Below are 22,566 nucleotides of genomic sequence, written 5' to 3'. Positions count from 1 at the left end.
TATTATTACATTAATCATATTTTTATTGTGCTACTTTTTTATTGTGTAGCTGTGCAAACGGTAGTTAATAAAAATTTTAATTGAAATGCAAATCAAAAAACTAGACTTTGAGGGGAAAAAACAAACTCTTTTGGAACCAAACTCTTCATATAGGACTTCAATGCTGTAAGGCAGTAATTCACAAGCGGTTACTAAATCAGTGAATTATATGTCATGTGTATAGAAACATAAAAAAAAGAACTAATTACTATTCATTTTACATTATCATTTAAAAAAGTGATATAGGGGGCCCCGCACAGTATCTTTGTATAGGGCCCATAACTCTGTGCTAAGCCCCTGTTTATCAGCTCAAATATTTTATACCTTTAGGATGTGCTTTGTAAACCTGCAAAATTTAAAAGCATAAAAAAATCGTGAAAGCAAATTTTCTAATACAAGACCAAAACCGAAAGTCATTGCTACAGTGTTTATTTTCCATCAGTCATTTGTAGCAGATTTGCGTTGTAACAGAATAGGTCTCTGAAATTTTTTAACAAAATATAACCAATATTTACAATAGTTGTATTAAAAATACAAAGTAGTTACAGACTTTGCAAGTTGTCTTTGTAAAAGACGTAGAAATACATGTGGTACTTATAGATTTGGCTGGGTATAACACAAGGAGCTATAAGCGATACACTTCAACTAACACAATTCATCATGACATTCTAAGAAAAATATACTGCTGTAAGTATGTACTACTGACCATATCATGACCACCCTATTGTAACAACTATATATGATCTTGACTACAAAAAATATATCTTGCTTTCGAAAACTTGTGCAACAATTCATGATTTGTGCCATATATCATTTGAATAGCCAGGAATAATGGAATCGACAGATAAAATTAAATAAAAATACAAAACATAAAATATTCTCAAACAAAAACCTGTGGCAAAGTTGGACACGATCATATAAGAAAAGACAAGTTTAAAATGACCATATAATAAACACTGATGTTTGCACACAGAGGCATCTGAGACTATTGAGGTCTATGGGACAGCTTCTCAGTCTATGTTTTCAAGTGTTTGAAGAGGGCTACGTCTCCCTCTGTGGTAAATTTAACACTTACACACACTCAAGCACAGACACACACACACACACACACACACACACACAGTTTCACTCTTAACACAAACTCAAGTAACATGGTAGACCAAACCTTCGTAAGAAATGAAATAACACTTTTTGCATGTAACACTGATACATTGCATCACATTCGCATCATGAGACGATGACCTTCATTTTTATTGTGCACTGTTTGGTTTCGTTCCTTCTTTGTTTTGTTAAAAGTGCCAAAACCTTGTGACCTTCGTGAAGACCCAAAATGCTATGCTGTAGTTCATTTGGCCATGTTTCCACATTTCAGTCATGTCAATGGATTGTCGTAAAACTTTGGGGCAAAGACATTCAAACAGCAGATATTTGCTCGTTTTCTGTAAAAGATAAAGAAACAATGAATTCAATTTATTTCCAAAAACCTGTAATTGGAGTATTTTCAGCATTTTTTTGCAAACATACCATCTTGTTGTGGTCGTCGTGGTGACTGGCAATGGCTGTATGCTGGTAATCTACTTGATGGGCGTACTTGTGAAGGATGTTCACATGATCTTTTAACAAATCGGGACCTTTGCAGCGCCGCGGTGTAGTCCGGTGGCCGTCGCCCATGAGCATGAACTTGAGGACTGTCTGTCTCAGCCAATGAAAGAGCGGTATAACCCGGTGGAGTGGGTGGTGGCTCTCTAAAACGGCCATCCCTTCGACTCGCGACACTTGGCGTATTTGGAGTCTCATCTTTTCCGCCTCTACGTTTTATCGTTCCTGTGTCGCCTTCCAAGTCTTCGCCCCAGCATCCGTTAGGAGTGCTCGCGTGACTACGTCCGATGCCTTCAGACAGCGTCTCCCAGCTGCGATTGTCATAATAACCGATGCGATGTGGGATACTCTGGATATTGTCATGGGAACCGCTAGAGCAGGACGTCCAGCTGCCACGCCCGCTGTCTGCTGCATCCAATGATGCCCGGTCGCACTGATCCTGAGTCAGGGAGTAGGACCTGAGAGAAAGAAATGTGTGTTTTTAATGAGTTATCAAACCGCCCCTTTAAGTACTATTGTTCAGCTAAAAACCTAGTTCCTGTGAAACTAAATTATTATTTGATTTCTATTTACACAGTAACTGGGTAACCAATCAGAATCCTATATAAGACTATATAAAATATACTCAACTATTAGATAAATGTGTGCAAATCTCTTACCCAAGGCTTATTTGGTCAGGCTCCGCCCTACGCGTGTTGAGAGTGTGTGTAAGCGTATGGGCTTGAGCATTGTTGTGGTCGTCATTTATGATGAAATCAGAGGAGGAGGAGCTTAACAAACTCAACTGATCTGATGCATCGCTCACCACCAACTGTGGGGCTGTAAGACAATGAAAAATAACTTTAGGTGTAACACTCCTGTTACAATTCCTTGCATACAAATATCAATACCTAGTTTAAATACCTTTTCTAGGTGTATTACGAGGTGAGGTACGCGGAGAGGAAAGCAGAGACGAGGCATCTGATTGGCTGCCCTCCGTCAGCTTTCGTTGTCTGTCCCGCCCCTCTTCTGAAAGAGGAAGAAACTTATTTAATGCGACACACCAACTCATCTCAATATCTCTAATACTAAAAGCCACCAGCAGAGGGTGCTCGGATGCCATTTAAATACATCATGTGTGATCAATTATGTATGTATGGGTGATTCTCACAAAACCATTGGAACACCACAGCACTAATGATTTTAGCTTTAAAATGTGTAATATAGTAACATTAAAAAGCATCAGAATTAACACAATACTGTGTTCTACCTTGCACAATGTGTGATTTCAACATAAGAATTTATAATTGTAAATTCGATCTCATTTTCTGCTGAAATTCTCATTACCGCAATGTGTCTGGCTGTGTTTGAACATGCGTTATGTTGTAATTTAATCAAATTAACTCAAAAATATTAAGACAATATGGATGATTTGCTAGACTACTTGGCGAGAAAAAATATTTACTGAATATTCATGTATAGGAAAATGATGTGTCCATGCCTGATGTTCTCATCCTCCGCAACACTTTTTGAGAACAGTTTAAGCACACATACAGAATTTTAATAAAGTTTGATTTTGAGTGACCAAGCACATGGACCAGTTACTTCAAGATGGCTACTAGGTAAGATCATTTTTTTAACAGTTAATTTGAAATATTGTCTTGTCAGAATGCTTACACGACATTTTGATTATCATTACCGCAACAGATGCTTATTAAATGTTAATTTAATTAATAGAAGCATAATACTTTGATTTTAAATGCATGTGCAGAATCTCCAAATTATGTTCTTTCAGGTTTGTCATGTCATTTTGAAAATATGTCAGTGTTGATGTTTTCTGACCGTTGAGGTAATGAGATTTTTTAGGACTCATTTTTTAAATTATGTTACAAAAAGTGTTAAATGATAAGTAAAAGTTTTTAAATTAATGTTCCCATTAACTCCAGACTTTGTTTTTCAATGTCTGGTGGGAAAAAAAGTAAATGTAAGCAATTTTTACATTTTCATGCTTGACATTTTTAAAACCAAGTTTTCGTGAGAATCACCCGTATAAGAGAAAAGATGCTAACCGAATGGCAGCAGGTCTTTGTCGATTGATTTCTTGCGGTCAGGATTTCCATTTAGGTGCTGAGGAGTGGAGCTCCTCTGACTGACAGGTGACGCATCCGCTCTTCTCCTCTCACCTGAGATCTTCAGAGCTAAAAACAAGAACAAACACAATATTAGCACCCATTTGCAGACCTTGAGTACAAAATGCAATTGTGTTGCGATATTAATTTTAAGACCATTATCGCATGTTTTTAAGTACACAAAATCAAATTTGTAGTTGTTGCTATGTCCTGACTTGCTATAGAACAACCATCCATTTTTTATTTTACTATGTTTATTGTGTGTATGGTGCGTACAGGAAACAAATAAATGAAAAAGTCAAATGTGTGTTAGTTTGCGACTCACTCGCACTGTTGGGTGGTTCACACAGTATAGAGAGCTCATGAAGCTTGTCCTCGTTGCTCTCGAGAGCGTGCGAGTCTAAATACTGCCGCACGCGTCTGCTCATCATCTCCACCTCGTAGAGTTTCTTAGTGCTGAGGAAAGAGCTCCGCCTACCCTTCCTTTTCCCACCCATCGTTCCGATGTCAGACAGAGACGAGCTGCTCACCTGACTCAGAGATCTACACACAGACAAGTAACAATATCTTACTGAATCAGCTTATTCACTGAACAAATCAAATCAATCCAGTGGAACCTGGAGAAATTGGTTAGCGTAGCCATGAGGATTATTTACATGCACAACACAGAGCAGACTAACTAAATTAGAAAACTACATGTGAAGGCAGAGGTCTCAAACTCAAACTGGCTTGGGGCACCTTGTATCAAGTGACATCTCGCAGGAGGACTGCAGACCTATTTTAACATTCAAAAAAGCACAATACTTCTGTAAATGTACTGTTATATATAAATTATATTATTTAGCATATAATAATAATAATACTTTAAAAATACATAAACAGTGCTTTCTAGCTTTAATATACATTATTTTATAACAAAGTAAATATTTTCTTTAATATTACATTAAATTATTTAATATTTTCTTAACTCATTAAAGATACATTTGGTTTATTTTGGATTTTTTCAGTCACAGTATTGACTTGCATAGTTCCATCTGTGTTACTCCCTATTTTGATGAATTTGCTATTAGTGTAATTTCTGGAAAAATATGATAAGATAAGAGAAAGTGACCATAAACTTTTGCACGGTAGTATTTAATGTTACATAAGCTAGTTGGACAAAAAAAGTAATATTAGTAGTGTTGCTCTGTGTGTAATTGCATAGAAAGCTAAATTATGATATATTAGATGCACTTCATTTTACATGAGTGACATAGCTGCATACATTTATCTTTTGCACGTTTTTCTCGCGTCATGGAGAGCCCGGTTCATGGTTTCAAAGAAACAGAAGACGCCAGTGGAGCACCACCTCCCGAGCACATTGGAAAAAAGGAAGATGCACCGTGCCTCGTGTTTAACATGCGTTTTATATGAAACATTTTAAATCAAAGAAGCTGTATCTAACATTGACCTCTAGCGGCTAAACTTGGTATTGCAGTCTAAATTCAAAATATTGGAGATAGAGGCCCTGTCCCAAATGGCATACTCCAGACTTGTGGTCCTCATCAGAGCCCACCCTTTGATGACATAATGTAGTGTAGACTTTAGGGACCCTTGATGCGAGTCCACATGGTTGCACCGGAGGTGTATTTTGTGACAGACTCGAACGTCAAAGTGAAAATAGGAAGAGAAGTTGCCCGTCAGTGTGAACTTCTTCTTCCGTCTTCTGATTGCTCTTTCGCAAGGACTTCTGGGTTGGTAAAGTGCGCAAAGCCAAGGGGGCGCTGGTGAGCACACTTCCAACCGTAAAAATGACAGATGGGACACCCTGCGGGTTCGTAGACTAAGCGATCACGCGCAACTTAAAGGATTAGTCCATTTTCCTAAAAGAAAAATCCAGATAATCTACTCACCACCATGTCATCCAAAACGTTGATGTCTTTCTTTGTTCGGTCGAGAGGAAATTGTGTTTTTTGGGGAAGGCATTGCAGGATTTTTCTCATTTTGATGGACTTTAATGGACACCAACATTTAATACTTAACACTTAACAGTTTTTTTCAACGGAGTTTCAGAGGACTATAAATAATCCCAAACGAGGCATAAGGGTCTTATCTAGCAAAACGATTGTCATTTTTGACAAAAAAAATAAAAAACATGTACTTTTAAACTTTTCGTCTAGGTCCGGTCCAGCGCGACCTAACGTAAATGCGTAGTGACGTAGGGAGGTCAGGTGTTACATAGGGGCTGTTTACACTTGTAATTAAGATGTGTTTTCATTGATCGGATCACAAGTGGACGAGAGAGACACATTACGTTTACACCTGGTATTTAAATCCGTCTCTTTTGTCCACTTTCGACCGCTTCTGTGCTGAATACTATGAGGGGGTGGTCTGTGAGACGGTGGGCGAGTCTCTCTGTCTGCTGTCATGCAAACCCGAGCGGGAGTAATTATGAGTTTATATGGACGCAAACTAAACTAATCGGAGTGCACTGCTTGTTTAGCAAGTAAACATACTGCACAGTGTTTTGTAAGAGCTTTCTTTGAATTTTCAGCGCAATTGATGAAATAGGATCGCGCAACTTTCACACGCTTTCAAAACGAAACTACGGAGATCAGCCGCTTAGTTTTATCAATGAAAGGCTAAAAATAGCGCTGTTCACCGAATGTTCACGCCAGAAGTAAAAAAATAAGATGTAAAACTTGTGTTTAATACCTCAGATTAGATAAATGGGCGGAGAGAAGGCGGTCGCGTGTGGCTGTTCGAACGCATTCAACCACATGTGCGTTCCGCAACTCCAAAGCGATCCGATCGAAAGTGGTTTCGACCACCTCTGGATGTGGTTGAAAGTGGTCGAAAGTGGACGAGCTCAAAATGTTTTGAACACTGTTTACACCTGGCATTAATGTCGTCCACTTGTGATCCGATCGACGAAAACGCATGTTAATGCCAAGTGTAAACAGCCTCATATATGAAACGCACATTTGCGGACCCTTGTAAACAATAAACTGACACAAAGACATTAATTAGTATCAGTTGACATACAACAATGTAGGAACGGTCCTCTTTCTCAACACTTGTAAACACTGGAGAGGAGTTTCGCGTTCGTCCTCTGTGACCTCTTGACATCATGTCGTATTGCGGGGGGTCAGCTGGCGCATTACGACCGGATCTACATGACGAGAAGTTGTGCTTTAAAAGTGTATATTTGTTATTTTTATTGTCAAAAATGACAATTGTTTCGCTAGATAAGACCCTTGTGCCTCGTTTGGGATTGTTTATAGTCCTTTGAAACTCTGTTGAAAAAACTGTTGTGTGTTGGGTTGGGTATTGGATGTTGGGCTCTATTAAAGTCCATTAAAATGAGAAAAAAATTTTTCCTCAAAAAACATAATTTCTTCTTGACTGAACAAAGAAAGACATCAACATTTTGGATGGCATGGTGGTGAGTAGGTTATCTGGATTTTTCTTTTAAGAAAATGGACTAATCCTTTAAAGGCCACGAGAAAGTCCACATGAAGTTCACCATTTGGGACAGGGCCATAGTTTATTCTTCGCCCCATCTCGGGTTGCCGACACATACAGTAGCGCAACTGAAGATGAAAAGCTTAAGTATATCTGCTACATTATACACCTGCAAAGTTTTTGTGCCGCAGGGATATTAGAAAAAAACACATTTACAATTCGAAATTTATAACTGCTATCATCAGTGAAGATTATCTTGTTGGACAAAACATGTAAGCATGATAAACTTTTGTTAAACACATCCAAAAAAGTTTATGGGAAAAAATGTATAGGCTTTTTAGCAAGGAAAACAATGTCCCGCTAACTTCCGGGGTTGGGCTACAAAAATACATCATCCTTGCGGCACTCTATTACAAATCCGCATGTGTGGTTATTTAGACCTCAATCTGCGGCTTATTACGGAAATCGCATGTATGGTCCATTGCGGACTAATTTAAGAAACCATAATAACTGGCAACCATGCTGTCGAAATGGCAGTGGTAGGATCACACAGTGTTAAATTAAAGTATTAAACAATATAAAACTTAGTAAATAAAATATTTTTGACACTAGATGCGGGCCACATAGAGTAGGAGGGTGGGCCGCAAATGGCCTGCGGGCTTTCAGTTTGAGACCCCTGAGTTAAGGAAATAAGTATCAAAGATCATTTTATAAAACTGGTTAAATAACGGGACATCAGAAAAAGTTCATGCTTTTCTAGAGGGTGAAAAAGAGCATTTGGTAAAATAAAGAACATATTTGGTTTTACAAACAGTGGACTACCAGACAAAGTGTTTTTGGGAAGTAAGCATAGCAAAACATAACAGTTAAAGGTGAAGTGTGCATCTTTAATTCAAAAAACTTTTCCCTGTTTCGGCTTAAAGGTACAATGTGGGACTTTTAGAAGGATCTCTTGACAAAAACGCAATATAATATTTATAACTATAATTATTAGTGGTGTATAAAGATCTTACATAATGAACGGTATTGCTTTTAATACCTTAGAATGAGCCGTTTTTATCTATATACACCACAAGTCTCCTCACATGGAAGTGACCTTCATGTATCTACAGTAGCCCTAAACAGACAAACTGATCTGCAGAGCACATTTCCTCCATGTTTGTCCTGTTGCAGCTACCGTAGCTTCTCCATGCATTTCGAAATTGAGTGGTGAGCTGCGAACTGAGCCGTTGGTTGCAATTTGCAATCTCACCTCTAGATGCTGCTTAAAACCCACACTGTACCTTTAATTTGCAGTGAAGAACTAAATAAATATGCAAATTCTGTTGCAACAATGCCTAACCAATATCGCAGTTTTGTGGTGGGACTACGTGTCTGTGAGACCAATGCTAAAGACGTGAAGTGTTTCAGAAAATCAGCAAGAACCATTCATTCGCTATGTTGATGCTAGTGGTGGAGAAATTACACACTTGACCTTTAAATAGAGAAAGTGAAAGAAAACGAGAGACAGTAGCGTTCCCACTTACCCTAGACTCCTCCACTTTTTCTTCCTACAACACAGAGCCGCATGGACGAAGAACAGAAAGATGGCGAGAACGAGGAGACAAAATGACACTAGTGCTTAGACAGTGAAGCCCACAGAGCAAAGGCCCATATAAAGGAAAGACACCAAGCACACAATGACTGACAACAGAAACTGTCAGCAATGGATAAACAGCACACTGTATGTGGCAAGAGTGTGTCTGTGTCACTTAGCATCTCAATTTATACAACATATCAGTGTTGAATAACTATTAGCTTTGTGGGTGAGGAGGGTACCTGGTTTTAAAAAGCAATGCAGGGTCCATTGTGATGGAGGCCATTCGAAACACATGTCTGATCTCTCGGGCGATCATCCTCAATTTCTCAAAATTCACCAGACCATCCACCTTAGAGTTGTTGCCTATAAACACACGCATGTTTGAGGGTTAACATTTACCTGTAATTACTTTAGATAATAGACACCTTACAATTCATTCATTCATATATTTTCTAGGGCTGTCAAAAGATTAATTGCGATTAATCACAAACAAAATAAAAGTTTGTTTGCATAATATATGTGTGTGTACTGTGTGTATATATTATGTATATATAAACACATATATACATGTATGAATTTAAAAAATATATATATATTTAGGTATACGTTTTATTGATAAAATTCAATTTTAAGCCCTGCTTGGGCTTAACTTAGCTTCTTCTTCTAGACGTTACATTAGTAATAACCTCGCTCATAATGTTGAGTCATAGCCGCAGCAAATTTGACTGCTTATGCTATTGTGTATTATGTTGCGCTATCTGTCGTTTTTCTGTGCTTTTACTGCTTCTATTAATGTAAAGCTGCTTTAAAACAATTAAGTATTGTGAAAAGCGCTATATAAATAAAATTGAATTGAATATTTATAATATAAAATATATCAACATGTATATAAATATACATGTAAATGTTTCTTAAATACAAACATTAACTCGTATGTATTTTATATATAAAATAATTACACACAGTGCACACACATAAATTATGCAAAAAACTTTTATTTTGTATCCGATTAATCGCGATTAATCTTTTGACAGCCCTAATATTTTCACTTATTTGATTAAACATACGCAATATATTTTAAGCAATATTTTAAGTATTTATTAGTTTCCATAAACATCACTATTAACAATAAAAAGACAATTAGCCTAAGTGCATTAAAATGCAGAGATGTGGATTACCCTCGTGAAGGAAGGTGAGGTCTTTTTTGATGACAGGAAACAGAGGAATGACGGGCGGCTGCAGGTTGTGCTTGTTGAGAAGGTTGCGATATTTGGCCATGTTGCGCGATGGGTCGAACACATCCTGAAGTTCTTCCAAAAGTTTCTCGTATTTTCCAGGCAAGCGTTCCCATGTGGCCCGCAATCGAGAGACAGGTGGCAGATTAAACCCGCTACAAATAGCAAATACAAATATAAGCCACAGGATCCTTTTAAACGTTTATTAATAAGTTATTTTTTTACTAGATGTTAATACCTGATGATGGCGAACATGGAGTTGAAGTTCTTGCAGTCGCGGCAGTGAAGGGCGATCTTTATAAAGTGCTTGATGATCTTCATTCTTTTGGCCGGATTGCTTTCCTGTACGACCTCTGTGGCGACCCAGAAGGTCTCCTGGTTCACGAGACCTTCGAAGTTACGAAGGTTGGAGGGAGGATCGTGTGGGCGGAGCTTAAAGAGGTCAATGATGTAATCGGTTGGTTCGATGCTCGAGAAGAGAAGATAGTTGCGCGCTGACAGCTGATTGGCTATCTCAACTGAGCTCAAAGATAACAGAGAGACCTGAGATTCTCGCTGCATCTCTTGAGCTTCCACATCTGAACACAGCGTCTCCGTCTCCATGTTGTTCTTCAGATAGTACCTGACAAATAAACAGCCAGCCATTACTATAATAAATCTCTACAAGTGACTTTTCAAATCCTGACTTTGTGTTTATTTGATATAGGCGGGATTCCTGCCGTGTATTAAAACCAAACCTGGCACTGAGCTGTATCCTATCGGCTAGTTTGGAAAGTTGATCAGGAAGTCGTCTCTGTTTGATGACGCCCTCCTGCGTGACTGACACCTCACAGAGCGAATAGGCTTCGGATGATGTTGTCAAACCAAACTCTCGTATCGCCTGATTGGCTGCCTCTCTAGCCGTGGTGTCCCTATTGATCAGTAAGTAACGACTTTGTTGGTCTGCCTTGAAAACACGCAGCACCTGCTCTTGCAATTCTGCAAATGAAAAAAAAAAAACCCCCACATAAAATAGATTTTCCCAAGACCAACACGATGATCCATATATTCCCGCATAGAACGGATTACATGCAGATTCTAAAACTACCATTAGATGAATGAACAACATAGAAGAGATAGATTCAAACCAGATTTAAGAAAAAGCCTAAAAGAGAAGTTGTTCAGAAGTTTGGAAGCTAAAAGCAGCATCTCGGAATCACCATCTAGGAAATTTGTCACACATAATGATTTCAAAGTAAAAGTAAAATGAAACAGAGGAAGTTCTCCAGTAAAGAAAACAATATGACGGAGATCTCATGAAAGGCCGACCTTGTGAAAAACTATAACAAAAACAAATGCTAAGCATGAGCTGCAGCTACAGAAAAGTAAAATAAGAGCGGTCTATAGATGACAGTTGGGAAAAGGAAAGGATCCTGACCCAGTGGCAAGTTTTGCAGATGGCACAACATACACCAGTCTATTAAAAATAATGGTGGTCAAGAGATGCAGCATATAGAAATAATCCCACATCCTAAAGGCGTGTACACTTTGACTTGCGTGACTCAGTTTTGCTAGGCTACCGGCAAAACACAGTCTACCGCCAAAACACATAGCAACACCCCTTTTATGTTAACTTAAAAAAAAAACCTTTTTCCAATTCCTCAAAGTGTTTTTAGCAAGCGATGACTAGTTGTATTAATGTAACTGCAAATGTGGGATGTCTGGGCCGTCAGTGCCAAAACTTTGCCATTGAGTTTGTCGACAGTTCTTCCAAAACTAGTTGAATCTGTAAAAGAATGATTACAGCTACACAGAGCTAAAAAGACCGGCAGAGAAGAAAAGACAGTCAAGTAGAGGTGGCAAAAATTTTACTACAATCTTATAGAGAGAGATAGACAGGCAATTAGGTAAGAGGACAAACAGATACGATTTCTAGAAAGACGGGTGTCTAAAGAATCAGGTAGTCGAACCGCAGCAGTGTACGAATACTCACGAGTGAATCCAGGAGCTGTGAGTAAGGAAAGGGTGGCAGGGATGTTAAAACATTGCACGAATATGACAGAAATATTGAGGAAGGCAGGAACATAAACGGAGCAGTGGAGCAGAATGCATTTATGAGCAGCAGAATCCAAGAAAAATACAGTAGGATGAAGAGTATGCCGTGTATGTTACAGGGTTAATGAGGTATGGTCTTAAAGGGATAGTTCACCCAAAAATGAAAATAAAGTCATTAATGACTCACCCTCATGTCCAAACTCGCAAGACCTCCGCTCATCCCCGGAACACAGTTCAAGATGCTCTAGACCCAGTCTGAGATAGGGATGGGCTTGAGTACTCGAACGTGGCATCGATGATCGACCACGAAAACGATGATCATGTGGGTTTATTTATTTATTTATTGTGGATATGGCGGCATTTGGATGGCTGTTTAGCATTACAAGCGCATGTGGTAATAAAGACTGGGTCTGGAAATGCGTCTTTGAGGTGGTGTTGAGCTACGCAGACCGGCGTATGACATCAGTAAGTGCTTCGGTTTGTGTTTATTAACCCTTTAGTTTCACTTAATCACGCAGCTTTTCCTGTTAGAGGTTTCTGTTAAAAACATTTAATTCATTAATAATCTAGTGTGTGTTCATTGTTCTGTCATAGTTTCTTCAAAATTAATTTTTATATGACGTGTACACCACGCCCCTTTGATTGCCCCGCCCCCAGTTAATAGAGTACTCGTTCTTCAGACCTATGGATTAATCGAAATGAAAAAATGACATAAATGCACATCCCTAGTCTGAGTTCTTGTTGACCCTTCATTGAAATTCTACGCACGGTACACTATCCATGTCCAGAAAGGTACTAAAAACAAAGTAGTCCATGTGACACCAGTGGGCCAGCCAGAATGTGTCGAAGCATCAAAAATACACCTTGGTCCAAAAATAACAAAAATTATGACTTTATTCAGCATCGATTGTCTTCTCTTCCGCGTCCGCTGCGAAGCGCATGCGCAAGACCAAAGCCACGTGACTGCAGTGATGCTGACGTGTTACCTGGGTGGCCCCAGCTGTTTTTTTTTTTTTTTTTTTGTGCGCCCGAGCTTCGTTTACAGTCTAAGGGAGATGCACCCTGTAAATTTGAAAAAAAAATTTGCAAACATGTCGGAGGATAACACGTCATCCACGTCACTGCAGTCACATGACTTTAATCTCACGCATGCGCTTCACAACAGAAACGGAAGAGAAGACAATGCTGAATAAAGTCGTAATTTTGGACCAAAGTGTATTTTTGATGCTTCAACACATTCTAACTGACTCACTGATGTCACATGGACTACTTTGATGATGTTTTTATTACCTTTCTGGACACGGACAGCATACCGTACATAGACCTTCAACGAAGGGTCATCAACAAGCTCTCAAACTAAATTCAAAACACATTTAAAATGTGTTCAGAAGATGAACGGAGGTCCCACGAGCCTGGAACGACATGAGGGTGAGTTATTAATGACAATACCTTCATCCTTAACTTCACTTTAAACCTTCAAACCACCCAATGAGCACTCATGAAATTTTGATAGACATAAAAAACTTCTGAAAATGGCAAGCACCAATATGATTGCTTGGTTTGGATGAAATCTTTGAGAAACAGGGTGGAGAGTTTCTTTGCCACACTTACAATTTCTCAAAATCCAAATGGTGTCTAGATTTGCAAGTTTCATGGCACTACATCCATGAAGCATATTTAAGAGTTTAAGATACATCTTTTAGAAGTAATTAAATATTTAACTCTTTCCCCGCATTGACGAGCTCTCTCGTTTTTCAGCAATCCATATTTTCACAATTATCCACTAGGAGGCAATCTTACCCAACTTATAAAACACTAAAGCATCCCTTGATCCAAAAACAATAAAAACAAACAAAAATGCAATTAGCTCAGATTTTTTTTCAAAATTTTGCACTTTTGAACAAACCTACCCATATTTGAGAGGTGATAACAAATGAAGATGGGATTAAATGTTTTTTTTTTATTTCATTTGATATGTTGATATATTTAAAGTAGAAATTTTCTGGAAGGCATTCAACTTGTGTGTAAATCATTTACAAGGCTGGCAACTTTGTAAATCATTTACAACACTGGCAGGGAAAGAGTTAAATAAATAAAATGTCTTCCTAGGTGTATTTCCTAGGTGGAAGTCATTTAGCAGACGCTTTTGCCCAAAGCGACACACAAATGAGTCTCATCAAGTATATCACACTATACATAGCCAAGGGTTAGTCCTTTTTTTTAACAGAATAAGCAATAAGATGAAGCTGCAGTGTTGACTACACTCAAAAAGTTTGACTAAGATCGGATTTCGTATGTGTACCAACGGTTAAGGTTATCAGAGATTTTAGTGCATGTTGTGATCTGTTTGGATTTACCTGGTGGCTGTGTACTGTAGTCGATAATGCGTTGCTGGCCCTGGGCCAGGTCAGGGTTACTGGATGAGAGATTTCCACTGACTGCTACGGTGGGCGGGGCCAGTTTGTTCTGTCGCAATCCAACAATGCTGTCATCCTGGGTCTGGCCCAACCCGAGGTCACTGCTGAAAACGGAAACCATGACTCAGTACTATTGTGTACAAAATAAACATTACGTCATTTATATTTCCTGCCGATTTCCACATTACAATTAATCACATAAACCACAGGAGTGGATGTAATAAATTCTTAAAAAAACATGTAAATTTAGTAACATACTGTGTATAGTGGGTATGCATTGACGTCACTTTTCCACGTGACCACGCCGGAAATCGCACTGTTGAGTGTCAAACCTTCAACAAAATGTCTGGTTTTCATAGCGGCTGCAGCGAAAATGCCAGTAAAACTGACAATTATCAGCTTAAACTGAATTTAGTTGGACTTGATAGCAGAGGTGGACAATACTTAGTTACATTTTCCAAGCATCTGTGCTTTATTTGGGTGTTTGTATTGGGGAAACTTTTACTTCACTACATTCTAAAGCATATAATCATACTGTGTATTCTTTAATATTGCATATTAAAATTTATTTAATACCTAATTACATTAAAATTGTGTACTTTTACTTAAGTAAAAGTATGTTAATGTACTTAAATATTAAATGTAAAACAAAAACGTATTATTTAGGAAATGTAATTATGACAATATGCTTTGGAATGTATGTTTTCCAAAGAAAAACACGGATAAAATACAAATACTTGAAAAAATACTTTTAAGTAGAAAGTAAAACCTCTGCTTGATAGTGACCCTAGCAACTTGTCAACCCACCTCTGGTCTGTGGACGTTGGCATAAATGATCTATTTACTTCCCCTTTCTGTGTTTTTTGGCAGTCTGTAAAACAACAGCTTTGAATTCTTGTTAATCTGTTTGTACAGTCTATCGCACAACAACTTTTTCCCATTTCAACGCGTTTTCCCTGTGTTTCCGCTGATTTCACACTGTACTTAAATTCTGCCGCTCTGTCTTTTGCCACTCAATGGGTGTAACCGCAGGCACTTTCGCAGAAGGTGACGTCACGTGCATACCCTCTATAAGAAAAACATTCCTACCGAGGGCTCAATGTTTCTAAATGTATGTTACCAGCCTGCTTTAAACCAAAACTATCAAGCGAAATAAGAATGTGTGGGTGTGTGTACCTGTAAGGTTTCTGAGGTAGGATACTCATGCGCGTTTTGTCTAGAATCTTCATCAGTTTTATTCGGCCGCCCATGGTGTGCGCTTTGGCCTTCTTGCTGACTTTATCTTGACCTATGACATCAGAACCGGCTCCAAGATCAGGTACAGAGAAACGGCTATTTTTCTTTCCATCGCCGATCTTTGGAAGATGGGGAACGCCGTTTTTTATTTCCTCTGCCACCCTGGCCACAAGTTCCTTGAAGACTGAGAAGAATAAGAAAAGAGGAATTCAAAGGATGATACGAAGCAAACTCAATGCGACTGACTTAAAGGAACAGTATTTAAGAAATTTATATCAATTAATCATAAAATGGCCCTGATATGTCACTAGACATTAAGAAATAATTTTCATTTTAAATACTTATATCACTGACCAAAGTGGTCTGGCCAGAATATTGTCATTTAAAAAATGGAGTTGCAGCCCTCAACTGATGTTTATGTTGTCGTTTTGTGTATTGGCCACATTTAGGGGGTGAGAGTTGAACATTAAAAAAAATATATATTTGGCCCATTATAAGGACCCTAATACTCATGTACGTGTATGCTTGGCCTATGCATACAAAGGGCGTGCGGATACAAATATCGGGCGTTGTGCATACTATTCTAATAAAGAAATTTGTGTCCATAAAAACTGAAATTTTCTTCAGGCTTAAGCCTGTGTGTTTTGAGTGTTGGAAAATGAATCCCAGTGGGAATCTCACCCAGGAGGTTGGTTTTGACGCTCATACACAGCTGGATGTTGTTCCTTAGAATTTCAGTTGCTTTGGACAATTGTACATTCTCAAAGGTTTGCCCATTCACCTCCAATATCTGCACACAACAAAAATAAAAACAGTTAGTTAACACAAACATAAGGACAAAACAATATATCTGACCCTGTTCCTTAAAATCAAGGCTAAAGTTTAAAACTTATTACAAGATTAGAAGCATCAAAGTTTAAATTTCACTCATTGATTTCAATATTTAGGATGGCATTACCTAATATTTAAGACATCAATGTTAAATTTTCATAGAATTATATTTACATCACTTTATGTACCCAACAGTAAAAATCACAAAAAATGACTTAGCTAGGTTTACATAGACGCTGTTTCAGTATCCAGTGTATAATACATTAAGGTTCGAAAGGTGGTACCTGGTCTCCACGCTTAAGCCCCGCCTCCTCTGCTTTGCTTCCCACCTCCACACTGCTAATGAATAGGTGTGTCCCTCGTTCGGCTCCTCCAATAAGCGTAAAAGGGAGGGGTGTTTCCCGAGAAGCCCTTGTTATTGTAATCACCCTGGGTTTGGCTTTAGCAGCACAAGCTATGTTGAGCAACCGCAGTTGCCCAGTCATTTTCTGAAGTCAAATAAAGAGGGGAAGATTATAAGGATAAGGAGGTTTTTGTGTATGCATGTGACTTAAACCAAATTATATTGAGTTATACATGCATAATGACTTTAAGAGGGTGTAAGTAATGCTAGCATTATGTTCACACCTCTCTTTCCAGATTGTTTTGGAACTCCTCCAGGAAATTGGTCATGTCGGGGTCTCCTTCGAAATCACTAAAGTGATTGTTAACCCATAACAGCACGACTCGTGTTACCTGCGAGAGACAGAAGAACTAAGTGCAGAGCAGCAAAAGCCGAATGTGCATGTTTCCTTCACAGAAAAGGATGATTTAGGAATGCTACCTTGTCTCGTAAACAGGGGTCATTAAACCAGTCCAGAAGTCTCTGTCCTAGAATCAAAGGACTGGGCAAGAAGGTACGATAGGTCAACAGGAAGTCTTCGATGTATGTGGGGTCCACGACCGAATGATCCTCCACTAAGTGCTGCATTAACCTCTCAGCAGTACCCTAAAAATGTATAATTCTCATTTAATAATACATAAAAACACAATATTAAGTATTATTACACAGCTCTCTGGAATACTTGATTCTGATTTGCCCAGATAACAACCTCTTAACAGTAATAGCACAGCCTCATCAGAGTCATCTTTTGCAGTTTAGTATGTAAAGAGATTTCAGTACTCACCTTGACAACAATGTGTCCCTTTCGGGTACCCGTCCGGTCGAGCTCTCTGTGCTCTTTCACCATGACAATTTCCCCTTCCTCCTCTACACGCTGTGTGTTCTGCTCAACCTGATTCAGAATGCAGCAGTAGTCCTGCTGTGCGATGCACACAAACTACACACAGGGAAAAGATCAAGTTTACGGATGAATCTTTGATGTTCTCCATGCAGTTTTTGGAGTGAAAAAGTTATGATACAGTTTAAGTAGAGGGCAAGTAAATTAATCTTCACTTCTGGGTGAACTGTTTGCTTTATTTTGGAGCATATCAATTATTTTAGTCTAGACATCCGTGACCCTTGTCATGGCATTACTTAGTCAATAGTAAAGATATCAAGGTTGTATTTTCACAGAATGTTTATTGCATTACATAGGATGATTTTATGTAGAAACCAGTTACTTTGAAAAAACATGCAATGTAACACTTTAAAAAACTAATGCAGTGAATCTCCTGTGTTCTGCAAGTCATATACACTCACCTAAAGGATTATTAGGAACACCATACTAATTCTGTTTTACCCCCTTTCGCCTTCAGAACTGCTTTAATTCTACGTGGCATTGATTCAACAAAGGTGCTGAAAGCATTCTTTAGAAATGTTGACTCATATTGATAGGATAGCATTTGGCAGTTGATGGAGATTTGTGGGATGCACATCCAGGGCACAAAGCTCCCGTTCCACCACATCCCAAAGATGCTCTATTGGGTTGAGATCTGGTGACTGTGGGGGCCATTTTAGTACAGTCAACTCATTGTCATGTTCAAGAAACCCAATGATTTTAGCTTTTTGACATGGTGCATTATCCTGCTGGCAGTAGCCTTCAGAGGATGGGTACATGGTGGTCATAAAGGGATGGACATGATGCTCATGTAGGCCGTGGCATTTAAACGATGCCCAATTGACACTGAGGGGCCTAAAGTGTGCCAAGAAAACATCGCCCACACCATTATACCACCAGCCTGCACACTGGTAACAAGGCATGATGGATACATGTTCTCATTCTGTTTATGCCAAATTCCGACTCTACCATCTGAATGTCTCAACAGAAATCGAGACTCATCAGACCAGGCAACATTTTTCCAGTCTTCAACTATACAATTTTGGTGAGCTCGTGCAAATTGTAGCCTCTTTTTCCTATTTGGAGTTTAAATGAGTGGTACCCGGTGGGGTCTTCTGCTGTTGTGGCCCATCCGCCTCAAGGTTGTGCGTGTTGTAGCTTCACAAATGCTTTGCTGCATACCTCGATTGTAACGAGTGGTTATTTCAGTCAAAGTTGCTCTTCTATCAGCTTAAAACAGTCGGCCCATTTTCCTCTGACCTTTAGCATCAACAATGCATTTTTGCCCACAGGACTGATGCATACTGAATGTTTTTCCATTTTTACACCATTCTTTGTAAACCCCTAAAAATGGTTGTGCGTGAAAATCCCAGTAAATGAGCAGATACTGAAATACTCAGACCGGCCCGTCTGGCACCAACAATCATGCCATGCTCAAAATTGCTTAAATCACCTTTCTTTCCCATTCTGACATTCAGTTTGGAGTTCAGGAGATTGTCTTGACCAGAACCACACCCCTAAATGCATTGCAGCAACTGCCATGTGATTGGTTGATTAGATAATCACATTAATGAGAAATTGAACAGGTGTTCCTAATAATCCTTTAGGTGAGTGTATAATGGTAAGCAAACATAGACGCACTCATACCTGACAGTCGTCCAACTTGGTCCTCATGACTCCAGTCATCAGTTGTTTCTCCATTGAGGGTGAAACACCAAAACTTCCACCCATGCAAACACTTTCACTGCGGCCATCTGGATGGATCACCTCTACAGCTCCATTCAGAATGACTGACCAAGAGTCCAGCTAAACCAAAAACATACACTTGCCTGTTATCATCTCATCTAAATATCAATGAGAAGGCGAGATGCTTGTATAGCACCAGTCTTACCTCTTCACCATGATTCAGCACCACGGTTCCGGCCCGTTCCACGACCGCGAACACCATGACGGCACAGAGCTCCCTCCGAACTGAAACGCTAAGGCTGGCGAATGCCGGGAGCTGCTGTACGAACTCCAGCAATTGCTCTTTAAACATAACGAGAAAGAGCAAAATGAGTTTTTAACTTAATGCTCACCACGGTTTTAAAATATGGGAGAGTTAAAGCTAGTGTTAAAGTGAAAATGCCAAGAAGATAACAACAGATTAAGTCTTGATAGACAGAATCTTGTTTTTTAATTAACTTATTTTATAGACTATTGAAGCTATGGTATGCATTTATTGTATTTTGTATTATTTATGCATACAGTACATTAATAATAGGCAATATGTAAAATAAGCAGGTATGAATATATGCACAAACCTACAAACAGGATATACTTGTATATGAGAGACGAATCTCTAGATATAGATATTATGAAAATGACCATGAAGTCTGTTTTAAGGTCTTGATGCCCTTTACTTTCTATTAGACCTTAACCGCATCTCTCTCTTGTATTTCTGATCAAAGATGTTTGTACTATAAACAAATGGCGCGTCAAACTACGGCAGCGCAGGTGTCAGTGTTTAGCTTGCTTAAAGTTCAAAAAACTTTACAACTATTAGCATTGTGCGTGAGAAAAGCTTTCTTAATTGGGCAACGTAGCCGCTTGCGTGCGTCTCGAGAGACCTCACGCGAGAGACCTCCTGCTGCATGAGCACAGAGACAGCGAACCCCACGGTGGATTCACTGGGCTTATTATGAAATTACACAAATAACGCGTAAAATAATCCACTCATAACAAACAAACATGTTTCTCCTTCACAGTCAGTCTAACCTGCGGCAGTGCAGAGTTAGCCACGCCCACTTATTTACATTCCGCGGTACAGACAGAATAGAAAAAGCTGTTACGTCTAAAATTTTATTTCACGGTAACGCAATATACCATCATACCACCCAGCCCTACACCCATTGTTAAAATAAAATAAAATAGCTACTGTACCTGCATCTATAGCACACTACACTACTGTTATTGCCCAATGAGCAAAATACTGCTTCTGCCAAATTATAATGACTAAAACTAACAAAATCCTAATGAAAAGCACATTGGAAAATAATGATAAACTAAAACTAAATTAACCTTGGACACCATAATCATCACTACAACAACACAAGTGCATGGTCAACATCAATACGTCTCTTACCGATGTCATCGTCTGTACGATCCATTGGATCCTTCTCCAGGCAGTCTCGCACAATATCCCGACTCATGAGAGGGTCCGTCCCCCTCCCCACGTCTTCATCATCATCGTCTTCATCCGAGTCCACTGCCGTTTCGGGAAGTCCGCTGAGATCCATGTCGCCACAGTCGCTTTCAGTGGCCTGCAAAAATAATAATGCTGTGAGATGACAATGCCTTGCATCTCTTTGCAATTTTTTTAGCTGACATTCTTTAGTTTTTAAAGTAGCTGACTTTATATCTGCGGATTTTGTTCCTTGGTGACTCGCATTCACAAGTAAGCAACAAAGCAATCATGCAGCTAGAAAATGTGGAGGCAAAGGGCTGTTTATGTTGCATATATATGGTGATTCACTGATTAAAAATACATTAAGTAGAAAGGAGTGAGCAGTGAAATGGATAAAAGCATCTGCCTAGTAATAGCAGCATTGTAAAATTAAATAACATCACCCAAATTTAGATGTTTTGGGGCCAGATAAATGCTTTACTAGCACAAAAAGAAATAATCTGAGAGCCCTGATAAGATATAATCCTTTTAAAAAAAGCTTCAATGCGTTGTTAGTAACCTGCTGTGTAATTACTTTCTTGAAAGGTTAGCTTTATTTACTTTTAATTATAAGTAGCACATATCTTGTTATGCTACCGTTTTAAAGTAGCTTCTCTATCACTGTTACTGCGTGTTTGCAGCCAGGATTTAGAGTTGATTGTGTATGCAGTAGATGTTTGTGTAATGTTGATCTATGGATCAAGAGGTGTGCATGTTTGAGGATTGACATGAATAGGTTATGGAGAGGTGACAGATGGACCACAGGAGGAGGGTTCCCTCGGCAGGGGAGGATTTAAAAGTGTGTGTGTGTGCCCCAGATGTTCATGATAAATCTCTTTCAGGATGTGCTTCTGTTGTGTTGTGTGTGAAGAGCTTGTTTTAAGGATGTGAAATAAGAAAATGCAGAGTCTCTAATAACCTGGTAAATATCTGAAAGGCTGCTACTTCCTGAATCGCTAGCGATGCTGGAACGCGATTGGCTTGTTGTCATGTGAGAGTGGCAACTGTCGGAGGGGTGAAGCTTTGAGAAATCTGCAGGAAGCTGCAAAAGATGTACGTGCACATAAATAAAAATCAAACAAACAAAGAAGGGATAAAATACACATATAAGCATGTACACACAATAGCAATTTGTCATGTAATTTGTGCTTTTATCTAGTTCATTGTGGATTTCTGTCAGAACAATTACGTTTTAGTAAAGAGAAGGATGTGCTCTCACACACACACGCACGCACGCACGCACATACCTTCTTAGTGTATTAGATGGGTCATTCTACAAAAAAGGTGGAAATGCTTGTCCCTTGCTTCTGCAGACCCCTTAATCATTTAATTTGACCCAATAATCCCATAATGATATATATATATATATATATATATTTAATAAATATAAACTTTTCTTAAAATGATGAGAGAGTTTATTTATTTAATTTTTTTTTACTTTTTTTTTAAATGTTTGGTCCTGAAAATTGCCCTGTCCCTTTGATCATACATGGAAGTTGACCTGTGTACTTATTATTTAAAACCATGTTTTTTATAAAATAAATCTAATTTACATTTTCCTTTAACCCTGTATGTTTTTA

At 38.7% G+C, this 22,566-nt stretch overlaps 1 protein-coding gene across 6 annotated transcripts in view; it reads right to left on the bottom strand.

Moving 5' to 3' along the window:
• Positions 1-452: 452 nt before the first annotated feature.
• rapgef2a (Rap guanine nucleotide exchange factor 2a) overlaps positions 453-22,566 on the bottom strand; it is a 54,356-nt gene continuing 32,242 nt past the window's right edge. For 2 of the 6 annotated variants that reach the window (XM_073864771.1, XM_073864796.1), the window contains 23 exons: positions 21,906-22,028; positions 20,906-21,083; positions 19,673-19,809; positions 19,429-19,587; positions 17,689-17,841; positions 17,346-17,510; positions 17,150-17,257; positions 16,807-17,010; positions 16,373-16,481; positions 15,632-15,875; positions 14,396-14,559; positions 11,977-11,991; positions 10,742-10,982; positions 10,243-10,626; positions 9,948-10,159; positions 9,009-9,132; positions 8,717-8,740; positions 4,072-4,289; positions 3,687-3,815; positions 2,542-2,646; positions 2,298-2,457; positions 1,564-2,096; positions 453-1,478 (listed from right to left, as the gene is read on the bottom strand). In XM_073864771.1, the coding sequence (XP_073720872.1) occupies positions 1,453-1,478; positions 1,564-2,096; positions 2,298-2,457; positions 2,542-2,646; positions 3,687-3,815; positions 4,072-4,289; positions 8,717-8,740; positions 9,009-9,132; positions 9,948-10,159; positions 10,243-10,626; positions 10,742-10,982; positions 11,977-11,991; positions 14,396-14,559; positions 15,632-15,875; positions 16,373-16,481; positions 16,807-17,010; positions 17,150-17,257; positions 17,346-17,510; positions 17,689-17,841; positions 19,429-19,587; positions 19,673-19,809; positions 20,906-21,083; positions 21,906-22,028 (3,915 nt within the window). In that variant the 3' untranslated portion in view covers positions 453-1,452. The remainder of the gene's footprint in view (positions 1,479-1,563; positions 2,097-2,297; positions 2,458-2,541; positions 2,647-3,686; positions 3,816-4,071; positions 4,290-8,716; positions 8,741-9,008; positions 9,133-9,947; positions 10,160-10,242; positions 10,627-10,741; positions 10,983-11,976; positions 11,992-14,395; positions 14,560-15,631; positions 15,876-16,372; positions 16,482-16,806; positions 17,011-17,149; positions 17,258-17,345; positions 17,511-17,688; positions 17,842-19,428; positions 19,588-19,672; positions 19,810-20,905; positions 21,084-21,905; positions 22,029-22,566) is intronic. The other 4 variants (XM_073864780.1, XM_073864792.1, XM_073864774.1 and 1 more) reach the window with 4 other exon arrangements.

The sequence above is a fragment of the Misgurnus anguillicaudatus genome, chromosome 3 (genome assembly GCF_027580225.2).
Source record: "Misgurnus anguillicaudatus chromosome 3, ASM2758022v2, whole genome shotgun sequence".
In the NCBI taxonomy this organism is placed as follows: domain Eukaryota; kingdom Metazoa; phylum Chordata; class Actinopteri; order Cypriniformes; family Cobitidae; genus Misgurnus; species Misgurnus anguillicaudatus.
This window is presented reverse-complemented; position numbering and strand designations above follow the sequence as displayed.